This window comes from Balaenoptera physalus, assembly GCF_965194825.1.
Source record: "Balaenoptera physalus genome assembly, chromosome: X".
Lineage (NCBI taxonomy): Eukaryota > Metazoa > Chordata > Mammalia > Artiodactyla > Balaenopteridae > Balaenoptera > Balaenoptera physalus.
The window spans coordinates 45,231,597-45,257,233 of record NC_138903.1 but is presented as its reverse complement, the minus strand read 5'-3'; the positions used below and the strand labels follow the sequence as shown (position 1 = coordinate 45,257,233).

Below are 25,637 nucleotides of genomic sequence, written 5' to 3'. Positions count from 1 at the left end.
TGTTTATTCAAACATGTGTTGATGGGTATTTGTTTTCATGTTTTGGTATTAGACATAGAGCTTCTGTGAACACTTATGTACAACCCTTTGCATAGACATGCTTTCTTTTCTCTTGGGTAAATACCTAATAGTGAAATGTCTGGGTCATATGGTAAATATATGTTTAACTCTTTTTTTAGTTTTTAAAAAAATGTTTTATTTTTATACAATTTTAAAGGCTACTTTCCATTTACAGTTATTACAAAATATTGGCTATATTCCCTGTGTTGTACAATACATCCTTGAGCCCATCTTACACCCAATAGTTTGTACCTCCTACTCCCCTACCCCTGTATTGCCCCTCCCCCACTGGTAGCCACTAGCTTGTTCTCTATATCTGTGAGTCTGCTTCTTTTATGTTATATTCACTAGTTTGTTGTATTTTTTAGATTCCACATATAAGCGATATCATAGAGTATATTTCTTTGTCTGGCTTATTTCACTTAGTTGCTGCAAGGCAAAATATCATTTTTTTTATTGAAGTATAGTTGATTTACAACGTTGTGTTAGTTTCTGGTGTACAGCAAAGTGATTCAGTTATACATATATATACATATTCTTTTTCAAAGTCTTTTCCATTATGGTTTATTATACGAAGTTGAATATAGTTCCTTGTGCTATACAGTAAATCCTTGTCTATCTATTTTATACATAGTAGTTTGTATCTGCTAATCCCAAACTCCTCATTTACCCCTCCTCCACCCCCTTTCCCCTTTGGTAACCATAAGTTTGTTTTCTCTGTCTGTGGGTCTGTTTCTGTTTCATAGATAGGTTCATTTGTGTCATATTTTAGATTTCACATGTAAATGATAGCATATAGTATTTGCCTTGCTCTGACATACTTCACTTAGTACGATAATCTCTAGGTCCATCCATCTTGCTGAAAATGGCATTATTTCATTCTTTTTTACAGCAGAGTAGTATTCCATTGTGTATATATAAAACATCTTTATCCATTCATCTGTTGATAGACACTTAGGTTGCTTCCATGTCTTGGCAATTGCAAATAATGCTGCTATGAACATTGGGGTACATGTATCTTTTCAAATTAGTGGGGTTTTTTTTCAGATATATACCCATGAGTGGTGTGTGTGTGTGTGTGTGTGTGTTTGTGTGTGTGTGTGTGTGTGTGTGTATAGTCATATGGTAGTTCTATTTTTAGTTTTTTGAGAAACCTCCATACTGTTTTCCACAGTGGCTGTACCAGTTTACATTTCCACCAACAACATACAAGGGTTCCCTTTTCTCCACATCCTCGCCAACATTTGTTATTCGTAGACTTTTTTTTTATTTTTTATTTTTTATTTTTTTTTATTTGTAGACTTTTTGATGGTAGCCATTCTGACAGGTGTGAGGTGACAGCTCATTCTGGTTTTGATTTGCATTTCCCTGATGATTAGCGATGTTGAGCATCGTTGCATGTGCCTGTTGGCCACCTGCATTTCCTCTTTGGAAAAATGTCTATGCAGTTCTTCTGCCCATTTTTTAATTGGGTTTTTTTTTTTGATGTTGAGTTGTATGAGCTGTTTATATATGTGGGATTTTAATCCCTTAACAGTCATATCATTTGCAAATATTTTCATCCATTGAGTAGGTTGTCTTTTCATTTTGTTTATGGTTTCCTTTGCTGTGCAAAAGCTTTTAAGCTTAATTGGGTCCCATTTGTTTATTTATGTTTTTATTTCCTTTACTTTAGGAGATGGATCCAAAAAATATTGCTTCAATTTATGTCAAAGAGTGTTCTGCCTATGTTTTCTTCCAGGAGTTTTATGGTATCCGGTCTTACATTTAGGTCTTTAATCCATTTTTGTATATGGTGTGAGAAAAATTTCTAATTTCATTCTTTTACATGTAGCTGTCCAGTTTTCCCAGCACCACTTATTGAAGAGACTGTCCTTTCCCCATTGTATATTCTTGCTTCCTTTGTTGTAGATTAATTGACTGTAAGTGTGTGGGTTTATTTCTGGGATATCTATACTGTTTCATTGATCTATATATCTGTTTTTGTGCAGGTACCATACTGTTTTGATTACTGTAGCCTTGTGGTATAGTCCAAAGTCTGGGAGCCCGATACCTCCAGCTTTGTTCTTTTTTCTCAAGATTGCTTTGGATTTGGGGGATGTTTGGGGGTTCCACATAAATTTTAGGATTATAAGAGCTTGGTCTCTGCCATCTGGAATGTACACATACGGTGTACATTTGGTAGCCAGTCAAATAGAATGGGATTCCAAGCAGTCTTTTGTCTGTCTGTGCCAACTCTCAGGGGCCTTTGTCATTTCAACCTTCATTGCATCTGCCTGTGCAATGAAGGTATTTACTTTCTTAGACTAATTTTGGGAGTTAACTTTCTGGATCTTGTGAAGGCTGCAAATCCTTTACAGTATCTTGTGGGGACTCCTCTTGCATCTTTTTGGTTTGAGTCAGTATTAAGATGCTACTTGTCAAAGACCAGATGATGGATCCTTTAAATTTTAGAAACTTCTAAATTGGTAAATTTTGAGAGAGCTCTCATATGAAGAGCTGTTTTGTTGGTACCTATGAAAAAAAAACAAATTAGAAGGTGGATACAAAAAAAAATAAAGGCTAACTAAGAACTCGCTTAGTCAAAAGCAAACAAACAGAAAAACATTTTGGGAAGCCTTATTTGTGGTCTTGGCTTCCCCTCAATGGGTCTTACAGATGCTAATTAAAAAATTAGGTTAACTAATGTTAGTTAGGTTGATTGCTGGGAGAAAAATGCTGAAGGGAAAGTCAAGAGTCTTCTTCCCAGCAAGGTGAAAACTTCAAAGGGACTTGTTCCAGTAGGATAGAAATCTTTAGATGATTATAAAGAAATAGGATAAATAAAACAGACATTAATAGGATTAAAACAAATGTTTTGATAGAACAATACCTAAGGTTGGGTGGGGCAAAGGGACCCGCTATTGGTCCCCAGAATTAAAGGGCCCCAAAAATGTCTGCTCTATTTACCCCAGTTTAAAACATATATGCATTTGAAAGGCTGGAAGAAAATTATACTAAGATACATGACCAGCAATTACTTGCTGGAGTGTGCACCAGGGTGGTCATAGTAAACTGGTCAGAGTCCCATGCAGTTTCAATCTGCTTTCTCCACTTTGTTTTGGAAGTAAGTGTGGGTGCACTCTTCTTGAGTGGAGTCTAGGTTTCTTACAGCCCTCATGTTAGTCCCACTGGCTTTCTAACCATCTACAAGTCTCATCTTCCTGGTCTTTGGCCCCAGGCCTGGGGCACCCAATATGCTGCTTCACCCAGTCTTAATAACAATTATAACTTAGTTAATGACCTCTCAAGATCTAATCAAATAACAATATAATGTGGATCTTTATAAAGATCCTAGAATTTCCTCCCCTGAAACTCCTCCATTTGACTATTCACATCAGTGAAAACTGGACTTGGAGTATTATAAAAATCCTGCTCGAAAGCATATATTAAACCATTGCCATTTACTATTAAGTACACATTTAAAAGGGCCAATTAAATACATGCTGCACATGGGATTTCAAAAAGGTAGTTCTATCACTCTTAAATGATTTTCCCCTCGCCTTTTGGGTATCTGGACTTCACGGATCAGAAGTAGTAGTATCCTAGAATGAAAAAAACTAAAAATAAAAATAAAACTTTTCCTCCATTTTCTTCTTTTTTTAAAATTTATCTCTACACTATACAGTGACCTTAGTGAGAAAAACTGTGATAACTAAATATGTGTGTGTGTGTATTTCTGAATGGTATATTTTCAACCATTTATGACCATTGTCTGTAGAGAAATTGCCTAATATTTCTGATTTTTGGTTTCCCATTATGTAAAATGTTGGGTAAAACAACTACTTCCCAGTGATGGTGTGAGTATTAGATGCCATTATTGTATGTGGAAATACTTCTGTGAACTATAAAGGGCTATATATGTGTTATATGCTCCTTAGGAACATTCTGGTGCACTACACATGTAAACCACTGAAAAAGCAATTTTTATAAAGGCAAACAGTTTCTCTAGCCCAATTCCTGGTATGCGATAGTGCTGCGTAATATATTTTATTGTACCAATGAATTTATGCACACTTAACCCATTCGGAAGCCATACTAAATTATGCTGACACCACACTAGGAACCTGAGATCCAAATGGACAAAACAGGGTCCGTGGAACTCATGGTCTAGTAGGAGAACAACCTGGAACAAATAACTCAAGGACTATGACAGGGTACACAGAAGTGTATACTGGGTAAAGTGTGGTTGTATAGGTACTCCCAAATTCTTTCACCCTCTCAAGCTCTTGTTCCGTTGGTTACCACATCTTCCTATGTCTTCATCCTCTCACTCTCTACTGGCTCCTCCCCATCAACAAATAAGCCATGCTACCATCTCTGTCTTAGTCACAGTTTAGTGAGTCAGACAAGTACTTCAAGAAACTGCTGGATTCACAGTGGAATTTCATTTTAAAGTTAAATGGGAAGGGATGGCTGTGGAATAGTGGTAGGGTGAGGTGTTTGGCTTTAGTTACTGAGAACATGGTGGGGTCATTTGCCAAGACAGGGAACCCAGGAAGAGGGAAATCATTAGGGAAGAGAGGCTTTGCAAAAAGGCAGGTTCAGATGTAGATGAATAAATCAGAATAATGTTTAATGCTTTGTACTTGGCAAGAAGTGGAACAAGATAATTGTGGAAGAAGATAGTCTTTGTCAGGCCAAATTCAGCTCACATCCTGGCTCTGGTGGTACATTAGCTCTATGACCTTGGGAAATTGACTTTTATGTGTTGAAGGTTCAATTCACCCAACATTATTGGTAAAATTAAAAACAACAGTATAAGACATACTATGGCACAGTGGTTGAGAATCTGGAATTGGATTGCCTAGGTTTGAAGCTCAGTACTATCCCTTACTTGCTATAGGAGAGTGAGTAAATTTTAACCTTCCAAGTATTCTCATCTATAAAATGGCATATTAAATACAGGCATACCTTGTTTTATTGCACTTAGCAGATATTGTGTTCTTTACAAATTGAAGGTTTGTGGCAATCCTTTGTCAAGGAAGTCTATTGGTGCATTTGCTCACTTCCTTACTCTGTGCTACATTTTGGTAATTCTCCACCAGATATTGTAAACCCTCCACCAGGAAAATAATTAAGACTCCCTGAAGGCTCAGATGATGGTTAGCATTTTTTAACTTCTTACTTTTGTAAAAAGTGCTTTTGTTTACTTTTAAATTAAGGTATACACATTGGGATTTTTTAGACATAATGCTATTGCACACTTAATGCAGTATAAACATAACTTTTATATGCCCTGGGAAACCAAAAAACAGGTGTGACTCACTTTGTTGCGATATTCACTTTATTGTGGTGGTCTGGAACTGAACCTGCAATATCTCCAAGGTATGCCTGTAATAGTGACGACTTCACAGGGTTCTTATGAAAATTCAAATGCTTACTATGTTAAATAGTATAGAACAGTGCCTGGTATACAGAAACTGCTATGCATTTTCTAAATATATTTAAAATACATAATTAAAAATTTATTGCAAATCTCATAGGACATGAAAATAATAAATAGTAGTTGTTATTATGCCATTATACTCTCTTCTAAAATCCTGTTTGAAAAAATGTCATGGCATGTCTTCATAGTTTAGGATTATCTTTAACTTTAAAATAGAATTCCACTGTGAATCCTATGGTCCCTTGAAGTCCTCACCTCACCTGAGATCACCAAGTTTGCTTTTCTCCTTTCCTTCAGAACTTTCCCCTACATTCCCTCTGACATTTCATAGGGCACACAAATGTCCTAGTGTCTGGCAAAGTGCTATTAAGACAAGTCATGAGACAGACTTTGAATATGTGGATTTTGAGCTTCCTGAAATAGGTAAAGTACAAAATCCAAATAATGGATAATATATATTCAAATAGAGGTATTGTTTTTATTTTTTAAGGTTTCGTTTTATTTTATTTAGTTTTTATTGAGGTGTAGTTGATGTACAATATTGTATAAGTTTCAGGTGTACAATATAGTGATTCACAATTTTTAAAGGTTATGCTCAATTTATAGTTCTTATGAAATATTCGCTATATTCCCTGTGTTGTACAATATATCCTTGTAGCTTATTTTACACATAATAGTTTGTACCTCTTACTCTCCTACTCCTATATTGCTCCTCTTCCCTTCCTTCTCCCCACTGATAACCACTAGTTTGTTCTCTATATCTGTGAGTCTGTTTTTTTTATTATCTTCACTAGTTTGTTTTATTTTTTAGATTCCAGAAGTATTGTTTTTAGAGTGGAAGCAGTGGAAGTTTATTTAGTCTGTCATTTAACTGTAAAGAAACAGGGTCACATTAAATAGTTTCTATGGGTCTATAGCCACTTGTCACCACACAGGTGTTTTCCGACCTCACCTCTCACTGCTGCCTAGAAATCTTGCTCTATTTTCTTAGTTCTCTTTTCTGTTCTCCACAGAGTTATTCAATACATCAATTCTGCTCCTCTTTCTCCTAACCTCTTATCTTACACATTCTCTCCTCACACAGTAGATGATTTGACTCTTACCTCCCCAAGGGAAATGAATCTCTCAAGTGTAACATACCTCAGTTTTACAGCACAAATGTACAACCTTCCTTATACATAATCCAGCCTTTCCTCCTTCCCTCCAGGTATGGTGGAAGAGGTAGCCTTCCCCCCATCTAAGATAAATTCCTTCACTGTGCTTCACACACAATTTGTTCTACCCTCTTGTTCCATTGGTTACCACATCTTCCTGTGTTTTCAGGCTTTCCCTCTCTACTGGCTCCTCCTCATCAATAAGTAAAGGTGGTCAAGTGTCTGCCACCTTGAAAACATTAAAGCTGTCTTCAATGCGACATGAACTTTGAGCTACCATTCCATTTCTCTCCTCTTTCATAATTTAACTGCTTGAATGAATTATTTAGACTCACTGAATCTAATTCCTTATCTCCCACTCATTCCTTAGCCCACTGTCATCTGTCTTCCCACCCTTCTATTTTATTGAGGCAGTTCCTATTAATCATTTTTTCTACTATGTCATTGTCACTGTAACACCCCATATGCCTTAAACTCCCTCCTTAAAATGTTGTATGCCCTCAACTCTGTCATTACTTTCTCCCCATTTCCCTCTTATTTTGATAACTACTCTTTTTTTTGATGATCGTTTTGTATGCACTTCTCTCTCTGCCCAACCCAGAAATTTTTGTTAACCGTTTTATTAAGATGTAAATTACATATCATAACCTTCACCCATTTAGTGTATAAGTCAATGGTTGTTAGTGCATTTATAGAGTTGGGCAACCATCATCATAATCTAATTTTCAAATATCTTCATCATTTCAAAGAAAAACCTTGTACCCATTAGAGGTCAATCCCTATTCCCCTTTCCTTCAGGCACAGGCAACCATTAATCTATTTTTTTGATTCTGTATGTTTGCCCAAACTAGACATTAAGTGAAATTGTACAATATGTGATGTATGATGTCTGGCCTCTTGTTCATCCATGTAATAGCATAGTACTTCATTCCTTTTTACTGCTGAATAATATATCCCATTGTATGAATGTACTACATTTGTTTATACATTCATCAGTTGATGGGCATTTGGGTTGTTTCCCTTTTTTGGCTATTATGAATAATGCTGCTATAAAAATTCATGAACAAATCTTTTTTATGGAATATGTTTTTATTTCTCTTGGGTATATATCTAGTAGTAGAATTGTTGGGTTATGTGGTAACTCTATTTAACATTTTAAAGAACTGCCAAACTATTTTCCAAAGTGGTAGTAATATTTTACACATATGAGGGCTCCAATTTCTCCACATCTTCAATAGCCTCGTTATTTTTAGTCTTTTTCATTATAGTCATTCTAGTGGGTGAGTAGTATCTCATTGTGGTTTTGATTTGCATTTCCCTAATAGCTAATAATGTTTCATGTACTTATGGTCCACATGTGTATTTCTTTGGAGAAGTCTATTCAAATCCTTTGCCCATTTTTAATTGCATTATTTGTTTTATTATTGACTTATACATATTCTTAATATTCTGGATATAATACAGATTGTTGATCATTTCAAAGAGTCAACTTTTAGTGTTGTTGATTTTCACTATTGTTTTTCTATTGTTTATTTTCATTCTATTCTTTTGTATTACTTTCTTTTTGCTTGTTTTGTGTTTACTTTGCTCTTCTTTTCATAGGAATTAATAATTATGAATTATCCTTTTAAGTACTGCTCTAGCTGCATCTCAAGTTTTGGTGTTTTGATTGTATCCATCTCAAAGTATTTCCTAATTTCCATCATGATTTCTTCTTTAACCCATTGGTTATTTAGGAATGTATTGTTTAATATCCACATATTTGTTAGTTTCCCATGTATCTCTCTCTTGTTGATTTCTAATTTAATTCCATTTTGGTTAGAGAACATAATTTGCATGATTTCAATCTTTTAAATCTTTTGAGGCATGTTTATGGCCTAGCATACAGTCTTTTTTGGAGAAGGATCCATGTACTTGAGTGGAATGTACATTTTGTTGTTTTTTGGTGGAGTAGTCATTAGATGTATATTAGTCCAGTCGTTTTATAGTGTTGTTCCCCTGTTGCTACTAGTATCCTGGAGCTACCAGGCCCCTCTTAATTGCTCACCATTAAGATCCCATTGTTTTTTCAAAAATGCCCTTAGGCATAAATGTTTCCAGGTTCTTTTCCAAATAAATTCAGTCCCTTCAGGCAAAGCTGCTGTGCTTAGTTCTTATGGCCTGCTTCTGCACCCAGGCAGAAACTTCAGACAACTATACCTGAGCTGGGGGTGGATATAGCAGGACACTTTTCCTGCAGTAACACCCCATTGGGCATTCAGGGGAGATGGTAACACCTGGTTATTTCAGCTTGCTTGTTTCCATGTAGAAACTTCACTCTACAAATGAATTTGGGCAGAGGAGATTGGGATCCCACTTTTACTGGCCTCTCATGCCTGATGTCAAGCCCTCACCCTATAATTGGGAGTTAGTCCTCTAGCCCAGGCTTGCCTGGAATAGTGCCTTGGCAACTGTGGTGGAATAAAAGACACTGGTGCCCACCTCCTGGGATGAAAGTATAGCCCTAGACTAGGAACTGGGGGGATAGGGAGCCCTCGTCTTCTTGGGCACATCCATATCTGGAGTAAAGCTTGTCACATAGAGCTGGGGGAGATGGAACAGGTTATAGCTCAAATGCCAGATTCTATTTTTACAGAGATTTAGTAGATTTTTTTGAACAAATGTTTATCCATTTGCTGTATGCCCTTATGACAATTTCTAGGGACTTTAAACGTGTGTGTGTGTGTGTGTGTGTGTGTGTGTGTGTGTGTGTATGTATATACATATTTGTCACCAATTAAATGGTGTTTCACTGGGGAGTGGGTCCACCAAGATCCTCACACAACTATTCTGGAAGTCCTGCACCCACCCTTAAGTGTTGATATTCCTCAGGGAGATTTTCACTGTCCTCTCTGTACACCCTCTCCTGGATGACCTTGACCCACCTCTTCACCTATTACCCATCTACTGATGATTCCAAAATCTACACTTCCAGCTCATTCTTCTTTCCTAAGCTGCTTGTCTATGTATCTCTGGCCTTTTGGACATGTCCAAGTTAATGTCCCTTGGGTACCAGAAACGAACAGTTGTAAAACTAATCTCATCTTCTCAGTCCTCCGTAACTAATGCTTTCCCTCTATTAGATTCCACCTAAGGGAATGGTACCATCAACTCAGTTGCTCTAGCCAGATATCTTTAAATATATCTATATCTACCTCTCTCTAATCTCCTACATCCAATTAATCAACTCATGCCCCTTTAAACCCTATAAATTTCTAAAATGTGTCCACGCCTATAAATATACTCAATTACCCTAGTTCAGGTCACCATCATTTCTCACCTGAACTACTATCACAGTCTTCTCTCCCTTTACAAATAGTTTTCCATTCTTCAGACAAACTGATGTCATGTCTCCTCTCCTTAAATCCCTGAACAAGTCACATCAGACCCTCTATAATCTTTTTCTTACCCCATTGACTTCATCACTAGGAGATCCTTTCTTCTTCTCTACATGCTCAAACTATGTTCCAGACATAATGAACAAGTTCCTGTTCCTAAAAGCATCATACTTTATCTGGCTTCTAGAACCTCACACCTGCTCTTCCCTCCTTCTGGAGGAATACCCTCCCACTACTTCTCCTGGCTAAGCTCTATTCACCCTTCAGGTGAAGGCACTTTCTCTGAGAATCTCTCATCCCCGCTAAACTAGGTTAGTTTACTATGTGCTGGCAGAGCCCACTGAATCCCCACTATCATAAAAACTGTACATTTTGTTGAGATTTCTTGTTTTGTCATCTGTCTCCCCAATACACTGAGAGCTCCAATTGTAAGGACTGAGGTACTAGATAAATGCAAATATTTTCCTATTTATCTACCAGGTTAAAGCTAGATGAAAGAACACAGCTTAAAGACTCGAAATTTTATTGATTGGGACATGATAGAGGGTCTTTCTTCATATATAACATATTAAGATTTAATTCAGGATTATGAAAAAGGTAATTGTAAATAGACTTGGACAGCAAGGTGCTCTTGCGCAGCAAAAAGTATTGATATTCCTGGGAAGGGTTTCCTTGCTCTAAACAGAATGCATCCAGGACTGGGTTAATTCCTAAAATGCCCACTAGGGATTGTGATGCCATCTCTGATACCACCTACTAAAAATGATTTTGCAGTCCATTTATCTTTTGTAACACCCAAGAAATGAGGTCTAAGTTTGAGTGCGTAGACAAAAGGAAAAGAGAGAATTGATACCAACCCTGTTCCAAGTCCTCTATGCCCTCAGCACTGGCCCCAAAGAAGTCTAAACTTCTAGAGGTCCTGCCTGCTTTTTCACACTGCTGTGTAGGATTACACAGGGGCAGGGTGTTAAGTCTTCTTGGACCATGGATGGACATTTTGGTTCCCTATGTTTACTATCCTGGGAAGAGGTGGAGCACTGAGTTCACTGTAAGATATTGTCAGCCCTGTTCTTCTTCATCTTAACATGAATCATGATCTTTGGAGTAATACGAGACTGAATTTCTATATCCAACCCATCACATTCTAGCCCTTTGATCCATTCCATTGATTTCAGGTTCACATCTTTGATTCCAGGAATATAAATTTGAGACACTTTGAGTACTTTTTAGAGATTGAGTTGTGGGAGCAGCTTTCCCTTCTCCATGGTGAGGATCAGTTTATCCATGATTTGAAACTGCAAACTCTCAGGTTTTTGGTAGTGATGGGGAGTGGGGGGTTGAGGGACTTTCCTAGGCCATTTGGAGTCAGCCTGCATTAGGGAATTGGTCTAGCAATGGAACCTAGAGAAGGTATGAACTGTGCAGTAGGTGTAAATTGTGTTCTTTGCCTCACATAATCTGGTAATCTTCAATAAAATCTCATCAAAAGTTACGGCCTTGTCTCTGGAGTACTGTAGGAAATTAGGGATGGATAAGGGCACATTCTGGGGTAAAAAGGTAGAAGGGTGAGAACAGGGTTCCATTTCCTGAGTCCAGAGTGGTGGTGTCCTTGTTTACCAGTTGAAAATCACTGTCCCCAGAAGAGCACATGAGGGTCAGAGGCTGCAGACATGGTAGCTTGCTGAGGATTCAGAAAAGACAGAGGGAACTTTCTGGAAAACGAGGTAGTAGCAGGCCTACTTTTAGCCAATACATTGCAATGTGTGATTTAACAAAGGGGCACTCCCCTCTGAATTGATACTTCCCCCTCCCCTGCCAGCCTCAGTGCTTGTTGAGTAGAAAGTTTGTGTGGGAATTAGACAAAAACCAAACCAAACCAAACCAAAACAAGCCTATTCTGTCCTACATCAGGACTTGGTAGAGAGCTTGGTCTGGATTTCACACCCAAGTTTTGTGCCATGCCTGCCTCACTTGTGCAGGAAAGAAGTAGCACAAATTCCATGACAGCCCTGAGCATTAGCCTAAAAAACTGAGGAACAGCAAGGTGCCTGTGTGGTATTGCTTAACAAAAGGGGTCATGGATTTTGGGAAATATTCTGGAGGAAGGGGCTCACCTGTGCCATCTGTGTCTGGGTTACATATGTTTATATTTGAAAAGAAAAAAGGCTGGAATATATACACACACACACACACACACACATATTTTTTTGAACTTGGTTATTCTGGGTAGGGGGATCATGTGTGATTTTTGATTCATTTATTTTGGGGGGAATTTTCCAAATTTTCTGAAATTAAGATGAATTAATTTTGTAATCAGGAAAACAATTCAATTTTTTTAAGGTAAATTGTAGAATGGGGAGTGGAACCTAAGCTTATGTCCACCACTGGGGTTCAAAACTTTCTGGTCACGTCTGACATACTGATGTGACTAAAAGTCTTTTTACATGTAGAACTGGGAGACCTCTAAGGAAACAACTCACACTAAGGGAAGAGCAAGTCTGCCAACATGTCAGCTCAGGAACAAAACCTAGGTTTTTGGAGGGGAGGAGAGAGTCTGGCAGGCTGGGCTATAGATTGATGTTCCAACCAAACTTCTCTACTTAAGTCTTAGGGATAGAGGGGGGCCTACAAGTAAACTCTGAAGAAAGTTTTTTCAATTTTTATTATGGAAAATTTCAAACATATACAAAAGTATAGAGAATAGAGTAATGAACTCCCAAATATCCATCACGCAGCTTCAATAATTATCAATTTATCACCAATTTCATTTCATCTATATGCTCACTTACTCCACCCTCAGATTATTTTGAAGCAAATATCAGTAGCATATCACTTCATGTGTCAAATTTACAGTACATTTCTCTAAAAGATAATAATAAAAAAAAACATAACCACAGTACCATATCACACCTAAAAAAACCTCAATATGTTGGGGAGGTGTGTTTTTATTTCAAATTCTGTAAAGGTTGGGGGAACAATTAATAAATAAATACATTTCACTGGTAACATGAGGAAGGGTGTAACACTCAAATGGAGCCCATTTTTTTCCCGATGTAGTTGCTTTACAATGCAAAAGAAAGAAAACTACCATATTAAAGCCACTTTAGGGCCTTTGTAGGGACTTGGGGAAGAGTGCTGACATCACAAACTCCATGGCAGAACTCCATAAAACTTCCTCTGAACACCTTTGTCATTTTCTTTAAGTTGATCTCCTGGAGGTAGCTGACCCAAGTCCTCTCTAAATCTTTCATTTTCGGTACCCCCCCAACAGAAGTTTTTTTTTTCCCCCCAATGCCTTTGCCAAGTGACAACAATTTAGTTGTCTTTCAGTCCTCTGCATTCTCACATGCAGAAACCAGGGGGGATGAGGAGCTAGCTGATGTATTGGAAAAGGGGAGGAAAACTGTGGCCAACTGAATCACTAAGAGATGCAAAAGAAACCTAGGCAAACTAAGTGGCATGATTAACTTTGGAAACTGCCTATAGCAGTCTTTGTTGCCGCTGGCATCAAATAATACAGTATACTGAATCTGAAAAATAAGAAAAAACATCTTTTCTTCAAAGAGATGTTAAGATTACATGAAAGAGGTGGTTAGAGCAGTGCAAAAACATTAAATTTATTATTTGTATATCATTTTAAAATTTTTATAAAAAGCACATTATCTTATGTTCATTGTATTTATTTTTATAGTTACTTTTATAGCAAGTGATATTTTTGAATAAAATTTTAAGCAAATTAACAACAGTACAAAAACACTGAAGTTGTTACACAAAGGACTGATTCTACAAAATGTTGCCTTAAGTGATGGGTAATCTTAAAACTGTGCTAGCCACTGTGTGGTATGACTTAGAAATATGAGTAATAATTCTTGTCCTTGAATATCTTACAACTGCCTTGAAAAGTTTCTGAAACACCTGATACAGAAAAGCCACACACGTGGTGCCTGGACAGCATATACTCTACTAGCACCAGATTGGAAGGGGAATGTTTTGCCATGTAGTGATTATAAAATATGAGTTGAATCAAAGAACCTTCAGTGATGCCAACCATATTTCAAGTAGTGTCTCAGATGCAGAATATGCAAAGAGTAAGGAAACGTGGTCCTTGCTCTCAAGGATATCATAGTCTAATGAAGAAGGCAGACATATCAAAAAAGCACAATAAAAGGCTACGGGTGCTGAATAAGAGTCTGTTCACATACAATAGTACAATCACCAGGGCAAGAGGAGTCAGTGGAATAGACAGGGAAGGAGTGTCCCAAGATGTAGGAGGAAAACCAGATGAGCTGTCTCCTTGGAAACATGGAAGTGCTCACCTATACTTGCCAATTCCATTCATCAGTGGTTCACATCAATGACTCTTTCAAAACAATCCTGGACATCTTTGCTGTTCATCTGGAGAAACAAACCAACATACAATTAGGAGGCTCATACTAATTTAACAATTCTTCCAATTGATAAATTTACAAAAGGTTTATTATCTGCATCACTCACTTTGCATTTGGAAAGCCTTCACAGAATTATCTAATGCAGATGCAATGTGAGTCTGGATCAGCAGCTGAGGGAGTTACAGATCAGTATATGTTACAAAACAAAAAAGTCAGGAAAGCAGTGATACCAGAAGTTTTGCAAAGGGGGGAGTGGTCATCTAAGACATAAAAAAGTCCTAAATTCCATGTTCTGGACTCTAAGCTTACGGAAATTATTCAGGCTGGTTCCTACCCATCAAAAAGTTTGTGGTCTACTGGCCACACAGCCATGCAAATAGAGAAGTACAATAAATTGTGAGAACCATGACACATACAGAAGAGGGTATGTTGACCCAGGTGGTCAGAAAAGGCTTCTCATAGGAAAAGTTTATGAAGTAGCTATTTTTATTATCTTCAATTTTATATTTAAAAACCCTGAGCATCAGATAGTTAGATAACTTGGCTGAAGTTACAGAATTAACAAAAGCTGGAAGCAGTTTTCAACCCTAGGTCTGTTTGACTTCAAAGCCCAATGTAGTTTGATGTATCACATCAAACTCTCATAAAAATGTCAAGTTTTATTTCAGTCACCATAGTGACTTTTCCATTTCTCATAATGCTGTTTGCCCATAAAATCTGTTAAATACAGTGTAACAGTTTATCAGGAGACAACTACCAGGAAAATACTGATGAAACTCTGGTAGTGCCTGGTGGCTTCCCCATATGGGACGCCTGGAAGTAAAAGCTCTGCCCCCCAAAATATACATTATTTGTGTGTGTGTACATATACAGACACAATTTCTTGAAAAAATTTTATACTTTATAGACATAGCACTAATTATTTCCAGTGTTTCTATGTATCTACATTAATCTCTAACGTTTTCTCTCTATACATTAAAATAATAAAATATTTGAGCAGCTGAAAATATATGCTGTTTATAAAACATGCAGAAAATAAATCTGATTCATTTCTGCAAACTTCAGTTATCTATGGAGAGTACCCTTTCTCCGTTTTTACCAAGGGGAGGGCTGAAAAACCAAACAAACAACATATAAGTGACTTTTTAACACTCTTAGAAGGAAAAAGAATCCCAACTGTACATTAATCTTTGGAGCGCTGAGGTGGTAGAAATTTTCTATATATGACCTCTGCTCACCTGTTTAGCCTGAAACACTTGGTCTTAAAGAGAAAAAATGAAATCTCCTTGGAGCTTTAAACTATTTTAGGCTAGGTTCCAGAGAATATTTCACAAAAACTACTTAAATGAACCTAACGGTCAATCCTAAAAAATAGCATGACATATTCTAAATGTTTCTGGCAAAAAACAACAACGACAAAAAAAAACCAACCAAACAAACAAAAAAACCCAAACCCACAACATATTTATAGGCTAAATTCTTTAAAACGGGTTAATATGAATACTGTACATTTTTGCCTTTGTCAGCTAATTTAAGAACCAAATAAGATGATGCATTATTACCTCTAAGAATAACAAGTTAAGGCTCCAAAGTATTTGTGACAGCATTTCAGGTGGAAGGGGTTTTTATCTGCAAAAATAGCTGTAAAATAAGAATCCAGTATATCTGCTGTGTTAATGTTAATGTAGAATTTAAGAATCTTCTTGAATAACTAGGTTATTGGGGGAAAATATCTTTGGGTCTATTTGAGATTGAATGAATAGTAAAAGTCAAATTGTTTGGAATTAAAAATATGTACTCAAATATATATTCGATATATATCACTTTTGCAGAGAAAAATAGAAAAATACACAATAACCATAATTAATTAAATGATATAATTCAGATAATAAAACTGTCATTGGTTTTAAAAACCCACTCATTTTTTAGTTTACTTGATAGCATTAGTACCGAAAATGTTTTGTGAACTGAAACTTGTACATTGTTTATCTGTGCTTGAATGTGTAATAAGATTTGTTTTCAAAAGAGTGGTACTGAATTTCTTTAGAAAGTGGAACAGAACCCACTTTTTAGAAGCAATCATATAAGCATGTTACCAATTTGTAGAATTAAAATGCAACCAAATAGAGAAAAATATTTGAGTATTCTGAGGAACAAAATACGTATAGCACACAAGGGGGCAGCACAAAAGAGTATGTGTTCTAAAATTCAATATAAAGTTCAAAAGCAGAACTTAAAAGATAGGAGGGCGGAGTATGGTCTTAAAAGATAGGAGGGCGGAGTACTGATTAGGAAGAGGAATGCAATGGGCTTTTGAGTTACAGGTAATATTAATTTCTGGATCTGAACTCTGGTTACACGTATGCGCTCACTATATAAAGATTCATTAAGCTGTAAAGATTTGTCAACTGTTCTGTATGTATGCTGCACAACAGTAAACTATGAATTAATTTAAGAAAGGTAACTTCCATTAAATCTTCAGCAGTAATTGTGTTTAAAAACAGGTTACTTTGAGGACTAACAAAATGTTTTAAACAACCATTATTTTCTACCTTATTTATTTACTAGAAGGATGTTTTAAAAATGCTTAAGCATTATATAAGGAATGACCTTTCCACCCTGATGTCCTCTTCAGAAAGTAGATTTTCCCTCTACCTAACTGCCGACATGGCTAGAGGAATAAAGGTAGTTCCAGAAGACAGACCTATGCACTTTAGATAGGATCCCTGATTTCAAACAAGTACTGAAGCAAATGTAAGAGCTTTTAATTTGGTAGCTTTTAAGTCTGTCATGTGACACAAAACCTTTATCCTAAATCTTCACGAGAGATTGTTCAGGCGTCCTGACAGTTTGAGAATTCTGTAGCAGCTGAATATCAATAAAGCTAACTCACTCAACTGGGATGTAATTACCATATAATATTCCATTCCTTTGGCTACTGGCATTCAGACAAGTTTAAGTGGACTATCATGAATTCAAATATGTGAACTAACTTTCTTTCAAAGACTAGTTTATAATGAGAGAACCACGGTTGTTCTAGGGCACTGAGAAAGGAGCAATGGGAGTTGGAAGTTGAGCACGCTAAACCACACTCAGAATACAGTTTTCATAATATGTACATATCAGGATATGTACATAACAATACCTTACCGAGAGGGTCTTTATTCTATAAAATAATATTTTGCTAAGCTACATTCAGGCTCAATGGGAAATGGCCATTTTAAGTAAGAAGTAAAAAACTACCAGTTGTGAAAATGTTCTGAAAATCGAATTAACGACATATGAATTAAGCAGTTTCTGAAAAGGGCAAATTAGATCACATATCTGAAGATAAAATTATTGTTCAGCGTGGAAAGAGCACATGATGTAAAATTCCTTAAATACTTCTTTGAAATTCAACACTTGTCCTTCAAACCAATCATAGAAGGGCTTGCTGACAAGGGCTAATGCTGTGAATGAGAAAACAACTTAAGAGAAAAAATTAATGCAATTGCCACACAACCAAGGTGATCAGATTTTAAACGCCTTCACTACAAAAAAACCCACAAGACTGGTACCAAAAGTGCACATACACACACAGACACACGCAGACACATACGGACACACACACACGTGTGAACTGTAAAAAAAAACAAAAACCACAACACGTATACACGTGTACACACACACACACACACACACCCCGCCCCCCAAAGACTGGGTCAGCAGTTAAGGCACCTTTATAGAAAACAAACAAGCAAAACAAACAAAACAAAAAATACCATGTGGCTTTGGCTTTCCGAAATGTGTTACAGTGCTACCAAGAAGCGATTCTGAAAGCATCTGAAAAACGTGCAAAATGTCTGAAAACAGTGCCTGGCAACTGAGACAGTTTGCAAGCGTGATTCAGAGGTCTGCCAAGGAAACAAAAGAAGCCTCCCTCCTCCCGGTGAGACCGCACACGGCACCAGGGGTGCTCCGGGCACTATTTACTGTCAGGTAGGTGGAAAGCAAGAGTCTGTGCAGGAGCGGTACATACTAGGAATCGCTCTCTGGCAGGGACGGGGCCATGGAGTTTCCACTGGTTGGGGAACCGCCCAGCTTTAGTTTTTGCAGATATTCGGCATGCACGGGCTTGTGGCACTGGAGAACCTTGATCGCATCTTCGATTTTGAACCACTCTCGCTTCCTCCCAATGCTAACCGAATCTTCCCAATCCTCCAGAATCTCAGTGACAGTCAGTACATACACGTACGTTCTGTGCTTGCGATCTTGGTTCTGCTCGAAAATGCCCAGGAGCCGGCCTAACTTCCCCTTGACTCCCGCCTCTTCGTACACCTCGCGGACGGCAGCACCGCCCGGCTCCTCCTCGGGCTCCACGCCCCCGCCCGGCACGATCCAGCGGTCCGGGTACCGACTGCTACTCACTAACAGCACCTCGTCCTCGCGCTCGCTCCGGAAGCACAGGCACGCCGCCCGCTTCTTGAACCCCTCCGGGTCGTAGGTCCGCGTCTGGTTCGGTTTGCACTTCATCCTCGAGGCCGCTCGCCGCTGCTCGGGTCCCCGCTGCCGCCGCCACCGGGCCGAGGGACTCCGAGGTGCCGCGGAGAGAAAGGGCCGCGGCGAGGGGCGGTGAGAGAGAGGCGTCTCAGCCCGCGAGCCCCGGGAGCTCGGGGAAGATGAGGCGGGGGCGGGGACGGAGGCGGGGGCGCGCGAGGTACGTCAGTCGGTCCTTCCCCCCGCGCGGCCGGGGGGTCCCGGGCGCAGACGCCTGAGTGGAGGAGGCGCCGCCGCCACCGCCCCCATCCCCGCCTCCGCCCCGGAGCCCGCCACTCTGCGCGGAGCCCACCGGCGTCTCCGGTGCGCGTCCCCGTCTCTCCCTCCTCAGCCGCCGGGGCCGGGGTTGAGCGAGGTGAGGCGCATTCGCGGACGCGTCCGCGTCCCCGGGCACGTGCGCGTTCCCGTCGGAGGGCGTGGGGCGGGGGTCTCGCGGCTCCCGCAGCGCGCGGCGCCTGGGGCGCACTGCGCAGGCGCCCCGCACCTCCGGGCTGGGAATCTCCGTCCCCCGGGGTGACATGCCCCGCCTTGTGACTTGGGCCAAGCTTGCCTCCACGTGTGCCTTCGAGCCCGACGTGGCTGTGGCGCGGTCGGACGTTTCTCCTCGCCCTCCCCACCAGGTTGCAGGCAACACACACGCAGTCGTTTTACACACAGGACGGACGGTCAAGTGCGTATGGTCCTCGTCATCACCCATAAGGTAGAGTACCGGCTTACTTACAGGAAGGCCCCGGCTTTGTCAAGACGATCCTCGGTATTCTTGACAAAACAGTACCTAATCTTTGCTGAGTCATATCATGCAGTTTTGTTTCTTCAACAGGTTCTTCACCTTGCCAGGCATCTTGGCACAGCCCATAAGTGAACACCTTTCTTGAACCCCTATTGACATCTTACCTAACCTCTGGTCCTCGGTTTCCTCAGCAGTAAACTCCTCACCTACTTGGTTCAGACCTTTGCACTTTGGGTCATGTTCACCCAACAGCTGGAGAACCACCCAAAGCAGTGTTTTATTAAATCCCAGGAATCTCTCCCCTCCACACACTCCACCCTTGTCTCTCTTTCTCACTGAGAAGTACTGGTTGAGGCTTTGGGAAACGTGCCTCTGGCAATCCCTTCATATTTTGCATTTTGATTTTTAGGAGCCTCCTGGCCTGGGACTCCAGCAAGGCCACTTGGTGCTCTCTCACCTCTGTCTGGTCATCCTGCCCCCTTGGCCAAGAAGTGGCCCTCCCACAGCCCCAGATGTAACAACCTAAAGCCTTCCCCCTCCTTTGTATTTTTTCTTATTGTTTCCCTGCTCTCACAGGAACCTATGGAGAAGACCTCTGATATCCCCTCCCTTTTGCCTTATTGCAACTTAGGCATCTTTGTCTCTCTCTCACCCACAGACCCTCTGCTGGCACCAGGCAAGCAGGATCACAACAACTCACTTTTCCAGTGAAATAATCCATTCATCAAGGGGAAATTGAATCGGAAAGGTATGTGGAAAATGGTTATGAAACATACAGTCCGGTTTTTAAATAACAAGTTAGTTCAGCTTGCCAGGGTCTGTTCCACGCCGTGTATATCCAAATAGCTCATAAAAATGATTCTGTTCCTGGTGGCAAGACTACCCTCAATATCTAGAGCATAATATGACAAAAATATATGGGCATAATATAATAAAACTGTATGAAGAAAATGATAAGGTGGAGAAATGAAGAGAATGACCTCCACCAATAGCGATACTAGTGCTAATGACCATATTTTACCGATATATGGATCATTTGGAGGAAGGCAACATACCATGATTAAAAACAAACTAGGAGGGCTTCCCTGGTGGCCAAGTGGTTAAGACTCTGCGCTTCAATGCAGGGGGCACGGGTTGGATCCCTGGCTGGGGAACTGCCTTATGCTGCGAGGTGCGGGCAAAACAAACAAACAAACAAAACAAAACAAAAAACCCCAAGACACTAGAAAAATAGATTTCAGCACAGGCTGTGTACCTCAGTGTGCCCATACTCACAAATACACAAATGATGTTAAACAACTAGAAACAAAATCCATTATAGTCAGGATCTAGGCAAATATACCAATTCTCACCCATATTATTACATATCATTTTAGATTTTCTTTCCCGTGTAATGAGATTGTAAAGAGAAAAAAGCCTACCGTTTTGGTAAAGAAGACAAAATTGTCATTCTTAGCAGATGGTAGGAATATATTCTTGGGAAACACCTAAGAAACGATGTAAAGATAAATTTCTTTAAATGGTAGAAGTTAATAAACATTAACATTTAAAATCCCAAGAGCTTTCATGTATGCCAGCAATAACCCTGTAGAAAATATAATGGGGAAACGATGACATCACAGTAGCCATATCAACCACTACAAAGTAAACAAAATACCGAGGGATCCTAAAAAATATGGTTAGGGCGTTGTAGTAGAAAATGATGAAACTTGTACTCAACTCTAAAAGATATTTGAATAAATCAAGAGGAACTTTAGCGAAGCTGGGAGATTGGGCTGGTGTCTGCAGGGAGGTGTGGACCAAACAGGCCCCAGCCACATGACAAGTCTGCTTCACAGTGACCAGGTACTATGTCCTTGTCTCACAAGAGGTGCCGTTTTATAGTCTGCTGCATCACTCCCACATCAGATTATGCCTATGCAATATGTCTGTGCCGGGGGTGGGGCATATTTATTGGAAGGGGGAGGAGAAGCAACATTATAATATGGAAGGAGGTAGAGACTGAGTTCCTCCTGGCAAAGTCATAGCATGTTTCTGGATAAAGAGATCCACAGGTTGTAGGTTTAGTGCAATGCCAAGGAAATTTTCAAATTAGTTTTTTTCCAAATTTCATAAAATAATTTTATTTTCCACCTGTTAAAACAATAGGGCAAGACAGTTTTAACTTTTTCTAAAGAAGAGTAGAAATCTTTTTTGGGAGACTAGCACTCTGCTGTCTGGTTTATCTATAGCTCATTGCTTGTCCGCTGATGAACAGGGTTGTTTCATGAGCCACTGTGGTAGCAGACTGTTACAGCAACAGCTGTGATAACGTGCATGCCTCCCACATTGTCCTTGGCCTTGGCATGGAGCTTGCTCTGTGCCATGGGACCACAGCAAGTGTGAAGCAAGCAGAGAATTGAAAAGTGCCTGTGCACCGGGGTTTGCCCTCTCTTGCTGCTCTTGAAACAAGATGACAACAATGTGAAGAAGCCTGGGCTAGGTGAATGATGAGAGATCCACAGTCCATGCATCGCCTTCACCCCACCTTACAGTGGATCCTTTGCCAGAAGTGTAGGTGAGACCATCCTAGACCATCCAGCCCCCAGCAGAGCCAGTTAGCCGATAGAGCACCGACCACGGATGCATAAGTAAGCCTTCTGAGAAGAGCAGAAGGACCAGTCACCCGAGCCCAGCTGAAGTCGTTGAGCTGCAGAATTATGAGCAAAAGAATCAGTTGTTTAAAGCCACTAAAATTCGGGGTGGTTTCTTATACATCAAGAGCTAGCTGACACCACCATTAACTGCCATCCATCAAAGTCCAACCAAAAATAAAGTATGTTTCCCAGTAGAAATTCCACCTCTTCTTGAAGAGGTTGCCGTTGAACTTTCCCTGGAGTCAGAAGGAAAGGGATGAAGTTAAGACATGTAATGTTTGTACGTGTCAGTCTTTGTGCCGGACCCTGTGTTGAGCCCTGTGTCCTGTGTAACTGACAGCCCGTTAAATCCTAAGGAGTCAGTTATTATTTCCGTTTCGTAGAAGAGAAGGCTTAGAGTGGAGTTAGTATTTGAATTCTAGTCCTCATGTCTCTATAGCTGTGCTCTCACAAAGTCACCATGTCTTGTCAAAAGGATTCTTTTTATCAAGAGCTACGGTTTGTTGCGGCATTTTTAAAAATTTATTTTATTGAAGTGTAGTTGATTTACAACGTTGTGTTCGTTTCTGCTGTATAGCAAAGTGATTCAGTAATACATATGTATACATTCTTTTTCATGTTCTTTTCCATTATGGTTTATCACAGGATATTGAATATAGATCCCTGTGCTGTACAGTAGAACCTTGCTGTTTATCCATTCTATATATAATACTTAGCATCTGCTAATCCCAAACTCCCAGTCCATCCCTCCCCCAGCCTCCTCCCCCTTGGCAACCACGAGGCTGCTCTCTATGTCTGTGAGTCCTTTTGTGTTTCGTAGATAAGGTCATTCGCGTCATATTTTAGATTCCACATGTAAGTGATAGCATATGGTATTTGTCTTTCTGTTTCTGACTTACTTCACTTCGTATGATAATCTCTAGGTCCATCCATGTTGCTGCAAGTGGCATTATTTCATTCTCTTTTGTGGCTGAGTAGTGTTCCATTGTATATAGGTACCACATCTTCTTTATCCATTCCTCTGTCGATGGACATGTAGGTTGTTTCCATGTCTTGGCTATTGTGAAGAGTGCTGCAGTGAACACTGGGGTGCACGTATCTTTTCAAGTTATGTTTTTCTCCGGATATATGCCCGGGAGTGGGATTGCAGGATCATATGGCAGCTCTGTTTTTGGTTTTTTTGAGGAACCTCCATACCGTTTTCCATAGTGGCTCCACCAGTTTACATTCTGTTGTGGCATTTTTGGATGACGTTCAGAGTTGGCTTCTTAGGTAAGGTGTTCACTTGCTAAGGGTCACTGAGTTCAAAGGAAGCTATTTCCGCTCTGGATGTTCTTCTCCTGAAAACTGTAGTGAAAAGCCCACCTGAGGGCCCATCTCACTCCCACCAATGAAGGGTGTCACCTTGACATGTTACTTCACAACTTGAAGTTCAGTTTCCCCTGCAAGCATAAAATGGAATTAGCGTTACAGAGAAGAAGACGTTCTATTTTGTCATCATCCTGGGCATTGATTTTGGTTTGTCGAGGGTCCGCTTTATGCATGTAATATTTATTTACCAGCAAAATTGAAAAATGAGTATCAAAATCTTCTTTCAACAGTTTAAGAGACAGGCTGAGATGGGTTTAAGTAAGTGAGGCAGCAAGTGATGGAGCTGAGTCACACGCTGGTCTGCCTGACACCAAAGGTAATCTTCCCTTCACTGTGACAGATTTCGCGTGTGTTGAGAGTTGCTGAGATACACACACAGTACATGTCATTCCTTGTGGCACAGACTTCCTCCGCTCTCACTTTTTTCTGCCTGGGAGATCTGGGCACCCAGGAGAACACAGCTTCTATGTAATGTTCTAAAACTGAGAGGATCTGCTCTGAGCGCAACAAGTCTAGGATACATATTTCCGCATGTTTTCTGATTTAGGAAAGAGCAGGCAGATTGGAAAGTGACAGCAACATTAGAAGCATGGTCCTGGGAAGTTGGGTGCGTTTCTTGGTGAGATGGGCATGGAACCGAGAGCTGCCTCTTTTGCGATTAATATTAAGTGAAATGCAATTCTAAGAGGGAGGAGCTCTCCACAACAGCTGTCACTGCAGATGGAGAATGTTACAGACCTTCTGAGAGCCTTGTGGTCTTCACAGCTGGACCCAGCTTTCAGGAGAGTGACCACACATACCTGAGAGGATTTCTAGATGTACTAAAGGGAAGCAGAGTCGGGAAATGTGATTTTAGTAGTAGTCAGTGAGTGGGAAAGAATTGGTGTTTTGTAAACCAAATGCCCTAGAATTTAAATCTGGCTCTCTCAGTAGCTATGCAGCCTTAAGCAAGTGAGTATCTTGGACCTTGATAGTTCTCATGTGTAAAATGGGGATAATAAAAGTACCTACCTTATTAACTTCAACCCTCCCCCAAAGGCTTTCCCGACCATGTGTACTCACCCACCCCTTAGACTGCGATTAAATGACCCTCCTCCATTTTACCGGGCTCCCTTGACTTTAATTCTGTCATGGCTGTAATCAAGGAGTGTTGTGATGATCTGTCTGTATGTTTGTGAGAAATTGAAAGGCTAGGGTCCAGCCTGATACATACCTGTTCCCCCTGAGTCAGCACAGTGACCTGAACTTGGCATCCAGCAGGGGTTCAAAATACATTGATTGAATGAAAGAGTGTGACAAAGCCTACATGGATCATAAAGGATGGTTCTCATTGCACCTAATAATTGTTTATTACAAATATAAAATGAAAGACGAGTGAAGAGAGGCAACTCCACACATAGCTTTTCACGTATGTGAAAAGGGAGGCTTCATCATGTTCCTTGGATAGTCTGTTTTTCCTTGAAGCACAACAAGGGCTTCAGAGTGGGGCTACAGTAGGTAGTTCAGTAGAAACTTCTCAAATACAAAGGGATTGGAACAAAAAACTACCTCCCCATTTTTTTTTTTTTCTCTGCTTAACGGATGAACCATGGGGATGAATACAGGACTTGTAAGTTTGTGATTTTGTGAGTAACGGCACACGTGTGCACAGTCACGGGTGTGAGCCCAACGGTCAACGGAGGTCAAGTCCAGGTGAGTGTTTCCACTCTCTCGCAAAGAGGCAGCGCTCCTTGATTTCTCCTGCTTCTTTGATCACTCCCTCTGGTCCCCTGACTGCTGTATCCCCGCTTTTCACTGATTTTGTCCTCTGTACAGACCTCTAATTCAGCAACTAAACCCTTCCTAGCGCTGTTCCGTTCATGCCTCAGAGTCAAATGTGAAACCCTCAGAAAGGTGTACGAGGCCCTACAAGATCTGGCCCCATTTCCTCTCTGGCTTTACGCCACCAGCCTCCCTT

The 25,637-nt window shown here is 40.0% G+C and overlaps 1 protein-coding gene and 1 long non-coding RNA gene across 2 annotated transcripts; one reads left to right on the top strand and one right to left on the bottom strand.

Moving 5' to 3' along the window:
- Positions 1-5,979: 5,979 nt before the first annotated feature.
- NUDT11 (nudix hydrolase 11) lies at positions 5,980-19,292 on the bottom strand. The gene is made up of 2 exons (XM_082445223.1): positions 18,426-19,292; positions 5,980-14,414 (listed from the first exon to the last, which is right to left on the bottom strand). Coding segments are annotated over exons 1-2 (495 nt in total). The 5' UTR covers positions 18,920-19,292; the 3' UTR covers positions 5,980-14,413.
- A 69-nt stretch (positions 19,293-19,361) lies between these two features.
- Positions 19,362-25,583, top strand: LOC309651957. Its single transcript, XR_014258498.1, has 2 exons — positions 19,362-23,996; positions 25,285-25,583. It is a non-coding gene; the product is annotated as an uncharacterized lncRNA (long non-coding RNA).
- Positions 25,584-25,637: the final 54 nt, after the last annotated feature.